The following is a 20521-nucleotide window of genomic DNA, read 5'->3' as shown; positions in this document are numbered from 1 at the left end:
CTGGGGTCATCACTGAAGAGACTGGATAAGCTGCATTCAATGTTGTGGAGAAAATCCATACATGGTATTATTTTGGGAGCTATAGTGAAATCATGTCCTTTGAACAGAATGAGGATTTGAGCCTGAGTTAATGGCCATCCAACAATATTAACCACTCATTTTTTTGTTGGAAGGGAAATGAGATGATCTCTGCTTAGCAAAAAGAAGCATGAAATTTGTGATTTAGGGTGCTGTTTGTTTTTGTGCTTGTTAAATTAACAATGGAGAGACCATTTAGAAAACTATATTTAACAGTTGAGGGCCTAAACCAGGGTTAGTCATTTGCTGTAACTCGGCAACAAGATGAACATCAATAGCAAGATCATATTTGGCTGATTGAAGCTGATTTATATACCAGAGAAAGGCATGCATTATAATAACTGTGATGGATGATATGAGATTTGATAGTTTCTTGATTTTTACAAAGTCAGAATTACCTCAGAAGCGTGGCATTTCTTATGAAAGGAAATTCGATCTTGTAACTTGCCATGCAAGACAGAATGTTTGCCTAGTTTACTAGTCCTCTTGGTTAATTTTTTCCCAATGAAGGATCAAGATGTGTTCCATAAGAAATACTTATGCCTAATGATAAGGACTCTACATATAGACACAAAGTTAGATGAAAGCAAAAATAAATAGCCTGCATCCCCAAATAACTTTCACAATGGAAACAGAAAATAACAAAATATTGTCTCTCTTAGATATCTTAGTTCCCATTATCCTTCTGGTGAATTAACTACCTCCATCTACTGCATACCTATCTTCACTGGTCACGGTTACTGCATACAGCAGCAGTCTGCTCATCATCCATCCAAAAAAAAATTGGGATCACAAAAACTTTGCTCCATTTGGTACATACCATATTCTCTAATCCAGAGGATCTCATGCTAGAACTTTTTAACATCCAACACATTATGCAGCTGAATGGCTTCTCTCATTGGACTACACAGCATGTTTTTTGATTCCTACAAGCAACCTTAATCCAGTATGAAGAGTTCTTATTCTATATATTTCAGAACCGATTTCAAGAACCCTTGAGTCTACATTCTTTCTGATTAACAAACTCTCATCATGGCTACCTTCTAAAGCTAAATGATCTCCATCCAACACATTATGCAGCTGAATGGCTTCTCTCATTGGACTACACAGCATGTTTTTTGATTCCTACAAGCAACCCTAATCCAGTATGAAGAGTTCTTATTCTATATATTTCAGAACCGATTTCAAGAACCCTTGAGTCTACATTCTTTCTGATCAACAAACTCTCATCATGGCTACCTTCTAAAGATAAATGATCTCCATTCTCCCTTCCTGCAAAGTTCCATGTGATTATTACCTGTCCTATTTTGGACAAACTGGACATTCTGTAGAGAAGAGATTTCAAGAATGTGAGAACAAATCTAACATTAATAAAAAATTGGGTCTAGCATAGCATGGGATTGACACAGACCACAGAATTTTGTGATCTTGAGTGTCCCTACTCCAGTGATACCACCTCAAATTTGATTGTTTAAGAAGAGTGCTGAAGTCTTGCTGCAACAGCCTAATCTGAATGGTAACAATCACCTCTTCTTGCTAAAAATCTGGGAATGTCTCATTCTTATCAGACATGAATAGTCTCCTTTTAATTTTTTTTCCTCCCCACATATCAATTACTACATCTTGGCACATCACGTTGTTCCTTATACTATCATATGACTGATACTGTTTTTTAAATAATCCACTGTTAGCATTCTACCGTGTACGTATATGTATGTCTGCTTGCCACCGAAGATGACCTGTTATTTTTAAGTTGAAATATCTGGCCAATAAAAGTTTTTATTTCTATTCCTCTATCCTTATGTCTTCGTGCAGACAGTTCTCATTATGGTAGAAGCATTTCTTAAGCAATACATTCAAGTCAACATCTTCCATATTAAATGTCTATTAATAACACTTTGCTTTTTTGTTACTTTTTTTAAATAACAGGCCCATAGCACTAACTTCTTTGTTGCTGCAGTAATACACTCCCATTCTGAACAGTACAAACATTAAGCACCAAACTCTTGCCCCAAATAAATAGAACATAGCCTTCATTCTTATAAGCAATAAGCATTTGTTCCTTGATAAGCAATAGCATACTCCCTTCTATTTTCCGTTTTTTGGTCTTTTCTGATAACCTTATAACTTATAAGCACTTCGATATGAAGAATTTTATAAACCAAGACAGAAACTGCCACAATATGCAACTTAATTTTCCAGTTACTAATTTAAAGCACACTGAGCATGTGTGCTTTAAATTAGATTTAAATCTTATATACTAATTCTCTAAACTATACTAAGTTTAGAAAATTAGTATATAAGAATTTGACAGCAAATTTAATAACACAATTGTCAACTTTTGGGAATCTCCATCTCTATGTTCCATCAATTACCACAAATTTCCTTTGCTACCATTTCTAAATCTTTCCAAATATTACATATCTTATGATCCCTCCACTTGATGGATCCATCACTAATTGGATACCACTATCACAAAACTATTTAATGTCAACAAATGATTCCATAAATTAATAAATCCAGTAACGTGCAGCACATAACTTACTTAGAATCTGATTAGCTATCACACTCTGGCAATGGTATGATTTCTTGCTGTTGAATTGTACGAAAAGCCAGCCATTACAGTGCACATGGCTAGGCAGGTGCAAGATTTGCTGCTGAATTTTGAAATAGAATAATATTAAGAACAACCTCTCCTTTTGGATATAGCCATGACTTCACTCCAATCTTCATTTGTTCAGTCCTCTTAAATTGCATTCCGGTAGTAATTTAAAACAAATTTCTAGTTTAAACAAAAATGTAATTTAATAACTGACATTTAAAATGATTCAAAGTACATGTGTCAGAAATCTATGCTACTTGTATCAATTAATTAATTAATATCATGCTGTAAAACAATTTCAATCACAACTATGACTTATAGACAACTGTAGAAACAGTCTACTCATTAGCATATGATTTTTTTTTTTTCTGTTTGTTCAATATACATGTTCTTACTCTTCAGTTACCTGTTAAGGTATTTTTTTTAAAACATTTATGTAGAATAAATATGCAAAACAAATGGCTTTTTTTTTTGGGGGGGGGGGGGGTATCAATAATGATAAAAATATCTTAATGGTGCTCTTAATTTAATAAAATTTTTTAAATCAGGACATGATGAACATATCATACAGAAAAGCATAATAAGAATTTTAAATAATGCTGGGTGTTGAATAGAATAAGATCATAATTTACAAAACTGAGAAGCATTATTTATGCTACTCAACCAAATCACAGGTACCGTTTACTTTTTTTAAAATAAATATATAGAAATGTACTCAGAAGTTTCATTCTCATATTTTATTAACAATGATTATTGTTATAGGTGGAGATCAGGAGGATATGAATGGAAATCAGAATATGAAATGGGAGGGTGATCAGATTGAAAAGAACAGGTAAACTATAGCAGCCAGAATATAGTGTGTGTTAGTAGGATCAAAGAGAGTATGTATACTAATGCAAGGAGTAGCAGAAATAAAGGGCTGAATTTGTGGCATGAAGACGATACACTATCAGGATTAGAACTGGAGGGATACAGAATTTTCCAAAAGGACAGGAAAGTGAAGAGAGGACAGAGAGAGAGAGTGCTATTAACCACCTTACTGGCCATTATGGATCAAATACGCATCCTCAAATGCTTTGTATCCATCATATATTTCAATGTAATATCAATGGTATTACAATTTTAATATGCACTTCGCATCCATGATAACCTTGACATCTATAAATGTCTTGGCCGGTAGCGTGGTTAATGAGAGCAGAAGAATTATGTCCTTTAAGAGTGGAAATGGAAAATAGTAGTAGTACATGTGAATATTCTGAAGATGTTTGGTATGAGGTTAAGATCAACAGCATAGGATATTTTATATAGGACAGAGAATGTAAGCAGCACTTACGAATACGAATAGAATACAAAAGTACAATTTTATAAATTATTGGATTATAATGGTTAAATTAGAAACAAATAGAAGCTACTTAAATATCATAGGAGTATATGTCCCTGAAGAGGAAAGAGGATTCCGAAGTTTTATGAGGACTACAAAATTAGTTAAATAAATGTAATTAAAACGACTATATATTAATAGCAGGAGATCTTAATGCTAGAGTTGGAAATAATCCAATCCCAAATGTCCTGAAGCCTCCATAACTCAGTCGGTATAGACAAAGCCCTTTGGCGGAAAGACCTGGGTTTGATTCCCGTCGGTGATGTGAGGAACCTTTATCTGGCCTCTTTTGACGAAAGTGAGTTACCTGGTCTCATACGGAGGTAGAGGATTTTTTCACCTGGAAACTCTATTTTTACATCTCTCAGAACATGCAAACTGGCCCCATGAACACACATGGATTACAGTCATGAATAATGCAGCAAGGAGTGATGAACCAGCTGCATTAAATTTGTCATGAACCCCTCATTAGGGGGAATCTACTCATCCTAAAGGGATGAATGAGATGAATCAATCAAATGTCTTAGGAAAATATGGAGAAATTTGCATTAATAACAGTGGCCAAGAACTATTAGACTTCTGTACTTTCACTAATTTTAAAATAATCAATACTTTATATAAATAAAAATACTGGAATGGCAGAGGAACAAGATATATAATTGATTATATCATTACTAATCAGAAACTAGCTCAATGAGTGAGAGATGGACATGCTTACAGAGGAAGTGAAATTTTTTCAGATCATTACTTAGTAGTCTCTAAAATAGAAATACTAGCAAAATGAAGAAAGGAAAAAATACAAGGTGCAGAGATGAGATTTTTAAGAGCATTAAAAGGATGCAAAATATTGGACCATATAAATGAAGACATCAGAAAAGAACTAGATATTTATAATGTAAATGAAAATATCAAGGAATATAGAGAGAAATGGAAAGAACATCTATTTAGGATGGAAAGATATCGGCTACCAAAACAATTGGATAGATATAGACCAAAGGGGGGAGAGAGAGAGAGAGAGGAAGACCAGCAGAATTCAGAGGAAAGAAAGACCAACAAATTCACTCTCCTCGCATGGAAGCAAGGAGAGTGAATTAGTTGAGTTTCTGAGGATTAATCCTCTTAAACAACATGCCATGGAAGTAACATGAAGTTTTCAGGTGTTGGATTTGGTGATATAGATATTCTCAGAAGATGTGGTTGTGAATGAGGAATCAACATTGCCACCAGTTGGTGAGAGTGATCATCAGGTTTGGAAAGTGGTCAAACAGGAAGGCTGTTGTCAAGAAGGTATACATAGGAATTATAAGGTCAGTTATGAGAAACTCTGGAGTCAACTAGCATCAATATCATGGACTGATGAGCTGTAGGGAAAAAGAAATTGACAGAGCATGGGAATTGATTAGGAAACAGAGCTTAACTGTGTACTAGGAGTTATGCAAATAAACAGAGTAGGAGTGACATGGATGAACAGTGAAATCAAGCAAGTAAGTAGCGTGAGAAAAGAAGGTGGAGGTACAAGAATCTTTAATGAACAGAGGAATATCAACTGCAGGCCAGAAAGGTAATAAGCATGGGGAAAAAAAAAAAAAAAAAAAAGTAGTGTATGACAGGAGATTGGCCAGTCATGTCAAAGATAATCCAAGGGAATTCTTCAACTGTATAGCAAACAAGAGAAAGAATCATCATAGAAGGGCGACACTGGCAGATAGTCATGGTAACAAAGTGATAATATCAAAGCATGCAGTGGAGTTATTTAATGAGCACTTTATAGTGCATACGTATGCTAGTGTAAATGATGGTGTGCAACATACAGAAGGGAGACAAATATATGGAATTAGAAGTGAAAGAATCAGGCATATCAAGTAGGCATATGAAGTTTGTGAAGATGTTACAGCAGATCGCAGCAAAGTGACAGGCTTGTCATTTCCATGAATGTTGGATTAGCATTAAAGATTATTCAAGTAGTAGGCCATCAAAAGCTATGGATGGCACATCAAAAATGATCAAAGTCTACTAGATGATCAGCACAAAACATACAATGAAATCAAAAATGATGCAAATGTCTCAACCAAAATTTTGGAAACTAGAAAAGTTACTATCAAGTGAAATTATGTTACATACACCAGCTGACAAGACTAGCAAGCGACTTAAATGAAGACTGCACTTAAGTGGTTACAAGCAAAAGAAATTATGTTACTTTAAAAAGCAGGGAGAAAAAATTATGTTCAAGAAATATTATATAAATTCCCTTCTTCCTCTTTGTGGAAGAAGTGGGGGAAAATTAGATGAGAGTTTTTTTTTTTTTTTACTGCTAAGTGTTATGCTATTTGACTTGCTTGATTAGAACCACGGTGTTATTAAAACCAAACATTTTCATATCACTTGCCTTCAGCCCAAAGAAATGCCATAATACTGGATGATTAAAATCATATCATTTCAAGGATTCATGAATGTTATAAAACCATGTGTGTACCTCTGAAACAAAATTTCTAGCCTGATGCAGGTTTATATTACATCTATCCACACGGGATGAATGAATCAATGAAAAGAAATGTGTATAACTTCAAGAACTTAATGGCAATGGTCTGAGTAAAAAAACTTCAGAGTAACATAACTCTAATACTAAATGCCTAAGAAGCTACAGCTGTTTGAATACAGAGAAAAAAATGGATATGGAATTTTCAGTCATAAAAAGTAATAAGCAAATACTTGACAAAATATTTATTCAAGAAATTTGCGATTCATATTTACAACAGGTTCTCAAAAATATCATCCTCTGCTTCAATATATAATGCAAGCAGTTGATGTTTTCTATACTAAATTATAGAAATACTAACAATATGTCTTCTCATCTTGTTGACCTTAAATCTTAAACTTTCTATAACAATACTCACCATAATTTATCTTTCTACTGTTTCAGTGGATTTCCAATTGGCTTTATAAGACTTGGTTTCCCATTTCTATTCTTCTAATTATTCTACCCATCTTTATAAGTCTTTGCCTTACTTTTGTTTGTTATCCAGTAATTTACTAATGGTAATTTTGTTTTTCTTTATTATCCCTTCATTTCTGATCTTACAAAATTCTGTGGTAAGCTGATATGGTTAAGTTTAAACTGGTGTTATTATACTCTCTCTCCCACACACACAGAGAAACACACTTGTCCTAGCTACTAGTTAAATTCTTAACTACTGTTAAGAATATAACCAGAATTTAACAGTAATGCATCAAGTGATTCTTTTCTTCCCAAATCTGAAAAAAATTCCAGTGAAGGATTTTGAATTAACAAGGTTTTCCAAATTTAAAAATTCTAAGTTCAGCAGACCTCACAAAAATGCATTACAGCATTGTTTCCTAGTATTCACATTTTTATTGTTATTCCTGACACCTCCAAGGAATCCGAAGACTCATCGCGGAAGGACACCTACAACTGTCTCAACCACTACACCGAACCTCTACTACGAATCATCTCCATCAACTGCCCACCTCCACCACTACCACAACTAGTATTTTTTGTCTGTAAATTGTGGGAGATTATATTGAAAAATAAAAAGAATTTTGAAATTATAAATTTGTTTTTTCATTGTTAGGCTGAGAACTTTTCAGATCCCCCCTTGTACAATGCATAGTTGCATAATAATATTACTTTTACATAAGATCCCAAATTTGAATATCATTATTCCTTCAAAAGGAGAGCAAGATGAGAAAAAAAGCTTGTAATGTACAGCAGATTTGAAAAGGTTCTGCTGGTTAGACCTTGGATGTTATTTTCAGATCAAAGAGTGATATCAATCTGTGATAATATCACTATTGTATTCAAATAGGCCAACTTCAGAACCTCACTTCCTGTGCCCAGAGATCATGCCTTCTGGTCTCTTGTAAAGGCCAAATTCAACTTCTATGCTCCCATCTCTTTCTCTCTTTTCTGGCTGGCATTAATATAGATGCCATCTAGATTACTTTTACACCTAAAGATAAAGTTGACCTACTGGCTTCATTCTTCTCTTCCAATTCTTACACAGATGACCAAGACAAATCACCTCCATCATACCAGAAACAGAGCACCATATAAATAACTCTTGTAATTTTTTGACAGAATAAACATAAGAAGAATACTAAATAAATATGAGAGATGTCTTTCAGTTTTGAAGGCATCTCTCCAACTGTATTCAAATGTTGTGCTCTAGAATTAACAATTGTCCTATATTATCACTACAATCTTTTATATACTCAGCTGGCATCTATCCCAATGCTTGAAGCTAGCAAAGCATGCATCCAATCTATTCCAAAAAAGAAATCATCAATCTGCACTACCTAGCAGTGCCTATAGATTTGACTTTCACAAGCATAGATTCTGACACACTAAATTCATTGCTGATCTCTTAGCCTACATCACCTACCACTGGACATGTACCATGAAAGGCTTGAAGAAACATGCTGTTGCTCTTTACACTTCTAGAGCATTTCATTGTGCCTAGCATTTCAACCTACTCAGTAAATTTCCATTCTTCAGTCTTCCTGGCATCTTCTGTATTTGGGTAGCCAGCTTTCTCTATGGATGTTTGCTTCATGTCATGGTGAATGGCTCTATCTTTTTAAGCTTCTCCACTACTACAGGAATGCCTTAGGACTCTGTTCTATTATATACCCTCTTTCTATACATGACATACCTTCAATTGTCACTAATGCTATCTTCTACAGATCTGCTGACAATAGTGTACTTCATTCATCCTACTCATTCAACAACAAACAATGCAATGCTCAGACATCTCTTCAAGATCATCAAGGCCAGTCAGTGGCTTAAACACTGATCACCATGTTACCTTTTAACAGAGCAAAGATAATTTAGTCACTTTTAATGATATTAAAATGGAGTGTTGCCTTCCTCCCCTCAAAAAAGGGGTCTCAGCAGCTCACCTACTCTTACTCTTTGGACTGACATTTACCTCTGGCTTCTCCTGGCATAAACAAACAGCACTGCTTCCTCAGCCTCTCAAAATTGGCCATTCTTTTCCAATCAAAGCACTACTTTTGTCTCTTTCTGATGATCTCTCTCTCTCTCTCTCTCTCAGTGACTCACTTCACTCCTTATTCTCACATATGCACTGTTTCAGCTGTTTTTCTCCAAGCACTCCCATGGACAATGCTTCACTGAACTGACAACCATCATTTCTCCATTTTCGTTGGGCATTTCAAAAAATTTATTCTCTCCTCGTTTATTCCTTTTACCTCTGTCCTCTGGAACAGTCCACATGAAGTGTTACCCAACAATTATAGCCTCCAATTCTTCAGAAAAAATGTAAATATTTTCCTTCTTTTCCAATCCTCACTTGCATCTCGCACAAGGCGATGATGTGTTATAGGTTCTTCTGCGCCTTGTGTATGGGATTAATATAAAAATTTATGTAATAAATTTTTCCAATATGCAGTTTGATACACTGTGATGAGATTCACCTCTTGTCTATAGAATTTCACAAACATCCATGCTGGCACCAGGATTCAAACATGTGGCCTATAATTTTGAGAGCAGAGATGCTATATACATTTAACTGGCAATCACTGTATGTATGTATGTATGTATGTGTGTGTGTGTATGTATATATATATATATTAATCTGATTATGTTCAGATTTTACAGATATTTTCTGACTTAAACAGACACAAAAATTCCATGACAAACCTTAATTCCCACTAAGAGGTTAAGTTAAAAACAATAAGCAACTTTTCTATGATATACTTTCTTTAGAAAACTATACATTTCAATTACTATAAATCAATTTAGTTTTCACATTTGACTAACAACATTCGCTGTTACTGAATAGACAAATCAAATAGTAACCAGAAACCTGAACTCAATGAAATGAATATTGTAAAGGACAGAAAGCCACATCATTTAATTTCTTAAATATTAAGCAAAAAACAAGTATTATATACAAAAAGAAGTTGAAGTCAATTAGAGACTACTGTCTGGCTTTTTTTATTTTATTCTAGTACCTCATATCAAAACAGTATGGTATGATAGATATTTCACTTAACTTATTCAGGATTTTTCATTTTTCTTTATTATATGACCAATTATAAATTCTTTCTCTTTTTCTGCGATGAGCTTGTCATCTGTTTACACATACAACTTCTGAATACACTGGCTGTTTAACATTAAAAAATTTAAACATTTTAAAATGATACTGGAAATAAGGAGATATGTATGGTACATTCAAGAATTATTTTGTCTTAATCAAAAATTATGTTGAAATACACTTCAAGTAGAGGTATATTAGTATCATTACTGAAGGTATAGAATGAAAAATGCTAATGTATGATGATGAAATAAGAGATTCTTCATGTAGTTAAATTTAAAGAGTTTCAGGATGAATAAATACTAATTTGATTTAGCAATTCTGAACTCACAAAATAATTTATTATTATTATTATTAAGTAGGTTTAACTACTCTTATTCAGTAATTTTTAGACTTCAGCAGCTGAAAATGAAAGGCCCAAACATTTAGCAAAAAAAGCATGTTTTCTTTTCTGAATTAACGCATTTGTACCTGGGCGTCATGCTCAGCAAATATTAAAGTACAATGAATTGTAAAAGTATTTGCTGTGTTGATTAAATGAAAAATTTTAAATATTTTCAGTTACTCTTGACATTTTGTAATCTTAGATAATAAATCTGTAGCTTCTGGCAAGAAGACAGCAAATAATAATGCATAAAAAAAAGGTTGGTTCGATGGCATGTTTCATCACTCTTCAACTGGTTTTGCAAATGAATTCTAACACAGGAAATGTTTCCATATCTGTACTTATATAGAAGAAAACCGTTAAAATTATTCTTTTATGTAAAAAAGGGCAATTTTCTTCCTTTAAATTTAATGATGGCATGCTATTATTTATAAGGTTTTTTCCAATTCCTTTTTTTTTTTAAAAAAAAAAAAAAGGGGGTGTACAAGGTACAGTACTATGGAAGTGCGACACAACTCAACAGCTTTCAGTTTTTATATCACCTATGTTATCTTCAATTCCTTTGTGATATTTTCCTTTCTTTCTTTCCTAAGTATCTGGAACTTTGTCATCTTCATGACATTCATCTTTCACATGTGTGACTTAAAATCTGCTCATTTATTACTGGAACTACATATCAACATTTATTAAAATTAGCAAATTTTAGTTACTTTATTTTCTTTTAATTATATTTACACACAATTTTATAAACTTCAATTTTTTTTTTAATTTCTTTGCATTCTTATAAATATATGTTCTGTGATGAACCCTACAACTCCATGGAGACCTGAAAATACTGTTAATAATAAAGGGTAGTAATGATACCCTTTTGATATTGATATCAAATGATATTGCTTCTGATCATAACCTACTGGTGGCAGAGTTACAACTTAGACTGAAAGCTATGCTTAAGAAACATCAACAAAAAAGGCTTGATTTGGGAAAATTAAAAAACACAGAGATAAGAAGTAAATTGAGTCAAGATCTGAATCAAGCGCGAGCACTTATCAAGAATGATGACATCATGAGGGTTGATGAATCGTGGGACAAATTGAAATCTGTCTTCATAGAGAAATGTACCAATACCTTATGTCCTAATAGAGCAGTAAAAAAGAAAGATCGGATGACTGATGAAATTCTTTCTCTCATGGATCAACGCAGATCATATAAAAATCATAATCCAACAAAATATACAGAGGTTCAGAAAATTATTAAACACAAGATCAAAAAAGCAAAAGAAATCTGGATGAATGAAAAATGTAAAGAAATAAAATTCTACAGGAAAAACATGACAATTTTAATCTACACAAAAAGATGAAAGAGACCTCAGGTATATATAAGAAAAAACAATTCTGTATCCTTCGAAACAAAAAGGGAGAAATTATATCCAAAAAGGATGACAAAATACAAGAATGGGTGAAATATATAGAAGAACTCTTTACTGATGACAGACAGAACCCAGAAAATACTTATGAACATATGGAAGGTCCATGCATTCTAAAATCAGAGGTAGAATGTGCATTGAACTCAGCTAAAAATGGTAAAGCCCTAGGACCAGATAGAATGCCGGCAGAAATAGTAAAGTTATTAGAAGGTGACAACATTAGCATATTAGTAAAGCTATTTAATAAGATCTACGATACAGGCATAATCCCTCAAGACTGGTTACAGTCGACCTTCATCATGCTACCTAAAAAAGTAAATGCGAAAACTTGTAATGACTATAGAATGATCAGCCTAATAAGTCACGTTCTCAAAATGTTTCTGAAAATAATTCAAAAAAGAATATACAGAAAATGTGAAGACACCATCAGTGATACCCAATTTGGCTTTAGAAACAGCTTGGGAACAAGAGAGGCTCTTTTCTGTTCTCAGATCTTATTTCAAAAATGTATTGACCAAAACAAGGTAATATTCATTTGCTTCGTCGACTTCGAGAAAGCATTTGACAAAGTCCAACATGCTAAAATGATTGTACTATTAAAAAGAATTGGATTAGATGGTAAAGACATCAGGATCATTGAAACCAAAAGGCATCTGTTCAAGTTGATGACATTATTACAGACTCCATTAACATCAAACGAGGAGTAAGGCAAGGATGTGTGCTGTCACCTCTTCTTTTTAAAATCTACTCAGAAACCATATTTCAAAAAGTCTTGGAAGGAAGAAAGGAAGGGATTAGTGTAAATGGTGAAATCATCAGTAACATCCGATATGCCGATGATACAGCTCTTCTGGCTGACAATATTCAGGATCTTCAAAATCTTTTGGAGCTAATAAATGCAGAGAGTGAAAAAAATGGGATTAAAAATAAATATCACCAAAACTAAATTCATGGTCATAAGTAAGAAACCAATTCTTAATTTAGCACTTTCTTTAAATAGGAAACAAATAGAAAGAGTGGCAAAGTTTAAATATCTCGGATGCTGGTTAAATGAAGATTGCAATCCAGAAATGGAAATAAAAGTTAGAATTGAAATGGCAAGAAAAAATTTTCTCTTGATGAAATCAACACTGTGTAACCGCAGTTTAAACTTAGAGCTTAGAGTACGCATGGTTAAATGCTATGTATGGTCTGTACTGCTGTACGGTGCAGAAACTTGGACCTTGAAGACAACATCAATAAAAAGACTTGAAGCCTTTGAGATGTGGTTATACAGACGAATGTTAAAAATCCCATGGACAGCAAAAACGTCCAATCAGGAAGTACTGAAACAAATGGGGAAATCAAGTGAACTTTTAGATACCATAAAAAGAAGGAAAACTGCATATCTTGGTCACCTACTTCATAATGAAAAATATAAGATACTTCAATTGATTATAAAAGGGAAGATAAATGGAAGAAGAGGACAAGGAAGACGAAGAAAATCTTGGCTGGCAGATATCAGACAGTGGACTGGTATGAACTCTGAGAGACTGCTCAGAATAGCTGAGAATCGCTCAAAATTTGCCAAGGTGGTCGCTGACCTCCGATAGGAGATGGCACTCAAAGAAGAAGAATGATACCCTATTGTTAGAAATATCTGGGTTTGAATCTCACCTAGAATGCAAGTATCCTTTTCAAGAACTTTTCAAATGCAAGTTACATGATTTCAGAAGGGATTGGCAGGATTTTAGTTCTGCACAACAGACAAATAAATATAGAATACATCCACTGACAGACATATCCAATTCCATTATGGTAGGTTCTGTACAGCTAGGATTAAGTATCCTATTGCTAAAAAAAAATTATAAGAGTTACTTGGCCATAAAGCATTTCTGTCAGTGAATGTTAAACGAGATAAAATACTTAGTGACTGTCCAAAGTATACTATCACTTTGAGTAATAAGTCAAACCATCTAATTTATTATGTTATGCTGAATTTTAGAAATTTTTATTAAAATCATATTATGCCGACAGTTACCACCTAACTGCAAAATTTGATAAATTTATGAAATAAATTACACTGGTAAATTACTTTCGAAACTTAATCCGAAATTGGATTAATTATTAGTTTTCTTTTATCATTTGAGTATTTTATAGAAAGATGGAACTTTTTTTATGTGCACCTTAAAAAAATTACCTGTCATTTGTTAGTTTTCATAATTTTCATTCATAAAATATGAGTGGTTTCATCTGATACAATGAATAGCAATCCTAGTTGCAATATTTTTCCAAAGAACAATAAATACTAAACATGTTGGCTGTATGAGTTCTTTGTTGCAGGCCCAAAATTCAAGTCACAGGTTGCTACTTCTACTCATTTGCACTTTCACCCAATGGCAAAACTTTCTGGTATCATCCTTCAACTCCAAATACTGTACTGATAAAAATCATCATCAGCCATATCAAAAAAGCAGTGTACTGCATGCTTCTTTTAAACTTTTGCCAGAAAAACAGGAGAATCATGACTAGCTCATATACAAAAATCTTCTGGCCATGATGGCATTCCCATCATGCATCTATTTCACAACTTGGAGGTTAGCACGCATCAAGCCTATTCCTTAAAAAAAAAAAGAGAGAGAGAGAGAGAGAATGGGGTAAATAAGACATTAACAAAGAGTTCACGATGCAACTTTCTGACAATGGACTGCTAAGTACTGAGATGGGGTTTTCTTTATCTCTTATAAGGTTTCTTTCTATCATTCAAAGTTACTAAGAGAATTAAATAATTTAAAAAGCTGTCAGGTCAGTGAAACCTGAATCAAATACTCTAATAGAAGATGAATATACAGACTTCTGGGTAAAGTCTGAATCTTTTCAAGGCAATATATAAGCAACTCCAATGCCAATGTTGTACTCTCACAAGATTACTGTCACTTTGGAACTTTATAGTTTCAATATATGAGGCTGAATAAAGAATGAATATTAAATATCCTTTCTTTAAAACAGAAAATAAAAGTCTGAATTAATTAGAAGGCTACCAATGCTAAACTACTCACTACTTAATGACTAATATGGATGCCAATATTGGGGTTCTTATCTATGTTACACCACTTATGGCCAAATCACTAAACAGTATGTTAAAATGAATGAAATCATAACCATTTTTGAAGCACTTGAATGGACCTAGTTATATAAAAAGGTTTTTCCTAGCCATCATTGGGTGGTTTTTCTTTTATAAGTAGAGAATCTCCAGTAATGTCACGATAGGAGTGCATCATAAGAACTCTGTTTTTTCACATCCTTTTCATTCTATAGATCAGTGAACTTTTCTCACATCCTATAAAGATCCATAATTGTGCAGTGAGTTTCCTTTTTTTTGTTTTTTCCCTTGGTTCACAATTCTCACATGCTCTCAAACATTCTGAACTACTTCAAACTCATCCATAAACAGTACCTTAAATACAGATTTTTGTGCTATTATTCAATAGGAGATGACGACAATATAGTCGAATCAAAACACAAACCTTCTTTTTCAGATCCTAATTTATCCTACTTTACATTATTGTTCTCATAAAGTTTTTTCACTTGGTTATAAAATAAATTAAAAATGCCAGGAAATTATATTCTTGTTTAATTCATTATCAAAGTGAAAGTAAACAAAGTTTGCTAATGAAGTATCTTCACAACTAGGGTACTTGTATATAGAAGTTCGTGACTTTACATCAATTGCCTTGGTATCCCGTAATGCAAAGCGCACATTCTTTTGGGTGTATATAATGCCCTGCATTATGGAATGGTCACTACCCAGACCAGTCGAAACTGGTCTGGGTAGTGACCCAGGTGCTTTTCAAGTACTTTTAAACTGCAGGGATGTCTCTCCAAATACACACAATTTACTCACCCAAGACAACCCACCTACCCACCCTATTTTCTTAATGATATGCCACAATAAGTGAATAGGACTTCCACAAAATGATTAATGTGGTTGAAGTTCTTTTTTATTAAATAAAAAATATTCTATTTGGTCTAGTCTGCAGCTACTTGCCAGCTAGCAAAATGTACTCACCATAGGTGAGTGTATTTGTCGAGCCTTGTGTACACGCACATTTTTTTTTATTAAATCAAATTAAATTATTATATAGAATAGATTAAAAACAGATTAAAAATATATATATATATATATACACACACACTGCTTGGAAAGAAGTCAACCGATTTCATCCAAACAAAGCTCAACAAGACATGCTAATTGGAAAAGCATTATTGAAGTAACACAATAAAGTCATTCACATGAAAACAAGATAAAATTTAAATGAAGGCTTTCTATCTATGCCATATTCAACATCATGAACTTAGAGTTTGTGTCCAATGCCCAATTTTTATAATTAGTTAATAATCAACTGCATCGATACTTTTGTGTTGAAAGTCAACTGACCCATGACAGATCAATAATACATGGAATTCAGTGAGAAAGAAAGAAATAATCTTTCAGCAACTCGGGAAAGTAATTTTCAACATTGCTTCAAGTGATGCACGGTGTGGTTTTTGAAAGAAAAATTCTAACTTCTAGTATACCTTTTGCTACACAATGTTATGTATTTCCAGCATAATGAAGCTCCTCAACATTTTTCCCATACAATCAAAACTACATATATGAAAAGAGCTGATATAGCATTATGTGCAAGCTACATATACCATAAACTGATGAGCTACACTGCATACTGATACCAATCAGTAGCTGAGAGTGATATTTTTGAGAACATACTGTAAACATGAATTGTAAACTCTTGATTATGATTTTATCATGTATGTATATACTTATTTGTAATTTAATCTCTGAAAACCCCACAACTTTCTTTTTTAAATTCACACTGCACTCAGTTCCATAGCTATGCTCAAATGAAGTCTTCTTTTATTCAAACAAGACCTCTGTTATAAGCTCCAAAAGATAATACCATATCTTCAAGGAATTCACATTCTTCCTTGCTCACCCTTCAGCAGAATTTCAAGTGCCATCTAACACTACATTGACAATGTTGATATCCTAAATTCATTTTATCTTTTCTGTTCCTTCAAAGTCACTGTAGACCTGCAATCCATATCCTGAGAAGATCAGCCAGTATTGTTTTGTGAGATTAAAACCCCTACCACCTCTTTACAAGACCAACTAATTTACTTTCAAGTGAAAAAGCCCTTATTCAAGTTCCTCACAATTCTTAGACTGAATTTAAATCCTACTGAGAGATAGAAATAAACCAAATTTAAAGTTTAGTTATATGCCATCATATTTCCTATTAATGTTCATTCAAATGAAATAGATGTCATATAATAATAATAATATCTTCCTCCTTTCTGTGTATATCTGTGTAAATCTGCAAATAACAGTTAAAAAACAAAAGCATACAGAAAAAGAAAAAAATAAACTTTTTTTCCCCCTTGGCAAATTTTAATTTTAATGAATTCTTTCCCAGAATTTCTGCCCTTCTAGCACTGTACAAGTTTTTTTTTTTTGTTTTTTTTCGAATAATTCCTGTAACAAACTATTTCATGTTACAGCTGCCACATTTATTAAGCATTTTCTCAAAATTCATCTTTCAGCAGTGTAATGCTATTCCAAGTAATACGGAGTGATATAAGTGCTCCTTTAAAATGCCATAGACATACAAGAATAAAAAAAAAAAAGAAAGATATCATGGTTGGTATAAATAACTAGCTAGTAAACACATTTTACACACATGTACACCAAATATTTATGAATAAGATATAAGCAGAACTCTTCATTTAGGTATGGGAAAGCTAAAGCACAAAAGGCAACAAAATTCTTTAGTAAAGTAATACAATGCTAGACATTTAATAACTAAATGTGCTACAAGAATTTCTACTTATAACTAGACTAAATGTTTCAGTAATATTTATCCACCATTACAATTGCTTATAACATTAAATGTGTGTGTGTGTACCACTTAGAGAATGAAAAAAGGAAGGAAAAGATGTGAAACCAGATTAAATATAATATACTGCACAGCCTTTCTGATATGTACAACTCGATTGTAAGGTTGAATCAAAATAGGCAAGATATTAAAGTAAATTCCAGGAATTTTCTGCACAGTTTTGTTGCCTGGTCACTGGTTTTCATTGTTAAACTATCAGATAAATACAACACTGAAAACTAAATTACAAAAGAAAAAAAAAACATTAACACAACAAACGTGTTTAAGCTGCATGCATTTAATATGAAATTCACATCACAAATAATTGTAGTCTTATTCCAGCAAATGGTGATAAACAAAATCACTTCCCAACATAAAAGTTCAACATAATCCAAAAAAGTTCTCTGTATGTAAATATTTGGTAAACTATCAATCTACCGGGAAAAGACTTGAAAAGGCTGCTCTTATTTCTCCAACCATGTCACTTGTTGTCATGCTACGAGAACATTTCTTAAAAGCAAATAAGCTACATCTCCTTGTAAGCATGCAGGCACCAAGAGCTGCCACAACAGTGGGACCCAATGGTGGTAAATTAGCCTTCCTCTGGGTATTACGGTATGCATTGTCCCCCCAGTAGCTAAATACGCCCATCGAACCAGACAGTAAATCTCCCTGTCCTCCACAACGCCTTGGACTTCCCATTTCTTTACAAGTAACAATGTTTTCTCCATCGGAAATGATATCCTCTGGGCCTTTTCGGACGACCGTCACGTTTCCAAGTTTGGCGGCCAAACGTTTAACATTTTCCGAATGACTGTTTGGATCAGGTTCTGCTTCCATTACAGATTTGTACAACCGCATAAATTCTACCATATTGGGCGTTAATACAGCTTTTTTATAGTTAGAAATTATTTCGGGATGAGAATTGATATAAAATAATGCATCAGCATCTAACACAACGGGTATCTGCATTTCTTTAGCTCGTTCAATGACGATTCGCGCAACTTCAAAAGTTTTCTCTTCTCGACCTAAACCGGGCCCAATCACTACAGCGTGCAATCTCGGCAAAAACACAGAAATTTCATCAGATGCAATTGCGCTGTCCAAAACTGGATGCACAATAAGTTCGGGACTATAAGATTTGATTACAGCAGCCGCTTCCTTTGTGCAGAATACGTGAATAAGATCGCATCCTACCTTAATTGCAGATATGGCTGCGAAGTAAGGAGCTCCAGTATATTCCTTGCTGCCTCCAAGAACTCCTATTCTTCCAGCTTGACCTTTGTGCGAAGAATAATTTAACGGTGGTATAATAGAACAAACAATTCGCTGTTCCGGTGATAACCCCATTGAAGCCAATAAACGATCCCCGGGCATCGAATTATAAAAAAAAAAAACGGCACTTGTCTACTTACGCACACCTTTCTGTAATTATTTCTTCTCTGGGCTTATTCTAAATATCACACATTACTCTTTTCTCTTCACTTTCTTTAATAACAAACAATGTCTGAAATAAACCAACGAATGAGAACAATAAACCGAAACACCCATTACAGAAACAAACCTCACGCCATATTTATTTGTAATAAATTAGAACAGCGACACCATTCCATGTTCATCAGCATAATTTAATTATTATATTTAAATTGACTATTCAAAACGTAGTCCCTCAAGTGGATCTTGAGATAATTTGATAGTTAGGGAATAAATTAAAAAAAAATAACAGCAAACTAAATTTTCTCAATATATATCATAAATGTAAATTTAGAGGTGCTAACATTTTTGGATTGTTTATGAATTGTGTTTTTCATGTCTTCTCTAAAGTAAATAAATAATTTTTTAAATACTATACATCCACATCCGTTTTTTTTTTCCTTCGTTCCCCCCGCTCCCCTTAAATGAATGGAAGTATTACATCATAATTGTTACTTTTGCTTTAGGTAAAACAGCACGACTTAAAAGGTAACAAGGGTATTTCTCACGGAATTGAAAGTTAACAGCAAACTCGGCCAGAGAACACAAGCAATTAGTAGAGAAAAAAAAACTGCGTAGTGAGCGGTAAATTAATTTTATCAGAAGGAGAAATCCTGTAATGAAGAGTATCCTCTCGCTATGAGTTTTAGAATTCAATAGAAGTGTCACGTTACGATAATAATAACAATACAGAATGAAAATTGAATATGCAGACCTCATATTCATTTATCAATCCAATACATTATAACAGTCTTCTAGTTACATTGAGCAGAATATCCCTTGATAACTTAACTCGACAGCCAACTAACAGCTAGATGAAAATGAAAAACAAACTGAAAGAGAGCTAATGACAAATTAAGATTTTATTGAGGCTGCAGAATTCATAAACGAAATCTAATCAGTAAAACTGAAATGAATGATTTTTAGTGGACTACAAATTAATTCTAAAACGTTTGGCATAGCTGCAGTTAATTTCAGAAAACACAAGTATTTTTACTTTAACGATCTCCATAAGGCTTTTAAAAAAAATTTTTATATGAGTAAGGTGGTTTTTTTCCTAATGATTTTAATATAACATATAGGATAAAAACATGTCAATCATAAATCAAATAAATAAATAGAACTGCCCATCATTCTCCAAAAGTTAGAGAGAGCTACTAAAACGTCACTAAAAAGGCCTTCCCTACTCC

General features: G+C 33.3%; 1 protein-coding gene across 1 annotated transcript; it reads right to left on the bottom strand.

The window, feature by feature from the left end:
* Nucleotides 1–18140: 18140 nt before the first annotated feature.
* Naxd (NAD(P)HX dehydratase) lies at nucleotides 18141–19434 on the bottom strand. The gene has a single exon (XM_090400584.1). It carries the CDS (start codon nucleotides 19233–19235, stop codon nucleotides 18288–18290), a length of 948 nt encoding a protein of 315 aa, XP_090256710.1. The 5' UTR covers nucleotides 19236–19434; the 3' UTR covers nucleotides 18141–18287.
* Nucleotides 19435–20521: the final 1087 nt, after the last annotated feature.

The sequence above is a fragment of the Typopeltis vanoorti genome, chromosome 11 (genome assembly GCF_054136105.1).
Source record: "Typopeltis vanoorti isolate ZY-2024b chromosome 11, IOZ_Tvanoo_1.0, whole genome shotgun sequence".
NCBI classification, from domain to species: Eukaryota; Metazoa; Arthropoda; class Arachnida; order Uropygi; family Thelyphonidae; genus Typopeltis; species Typopeltis vanoorti.
The sequence above is the reverse complement of the archived record's forward strand: the minus strand, read 5'-3'. Positions and strand labels throughout refer to the sequence as shown.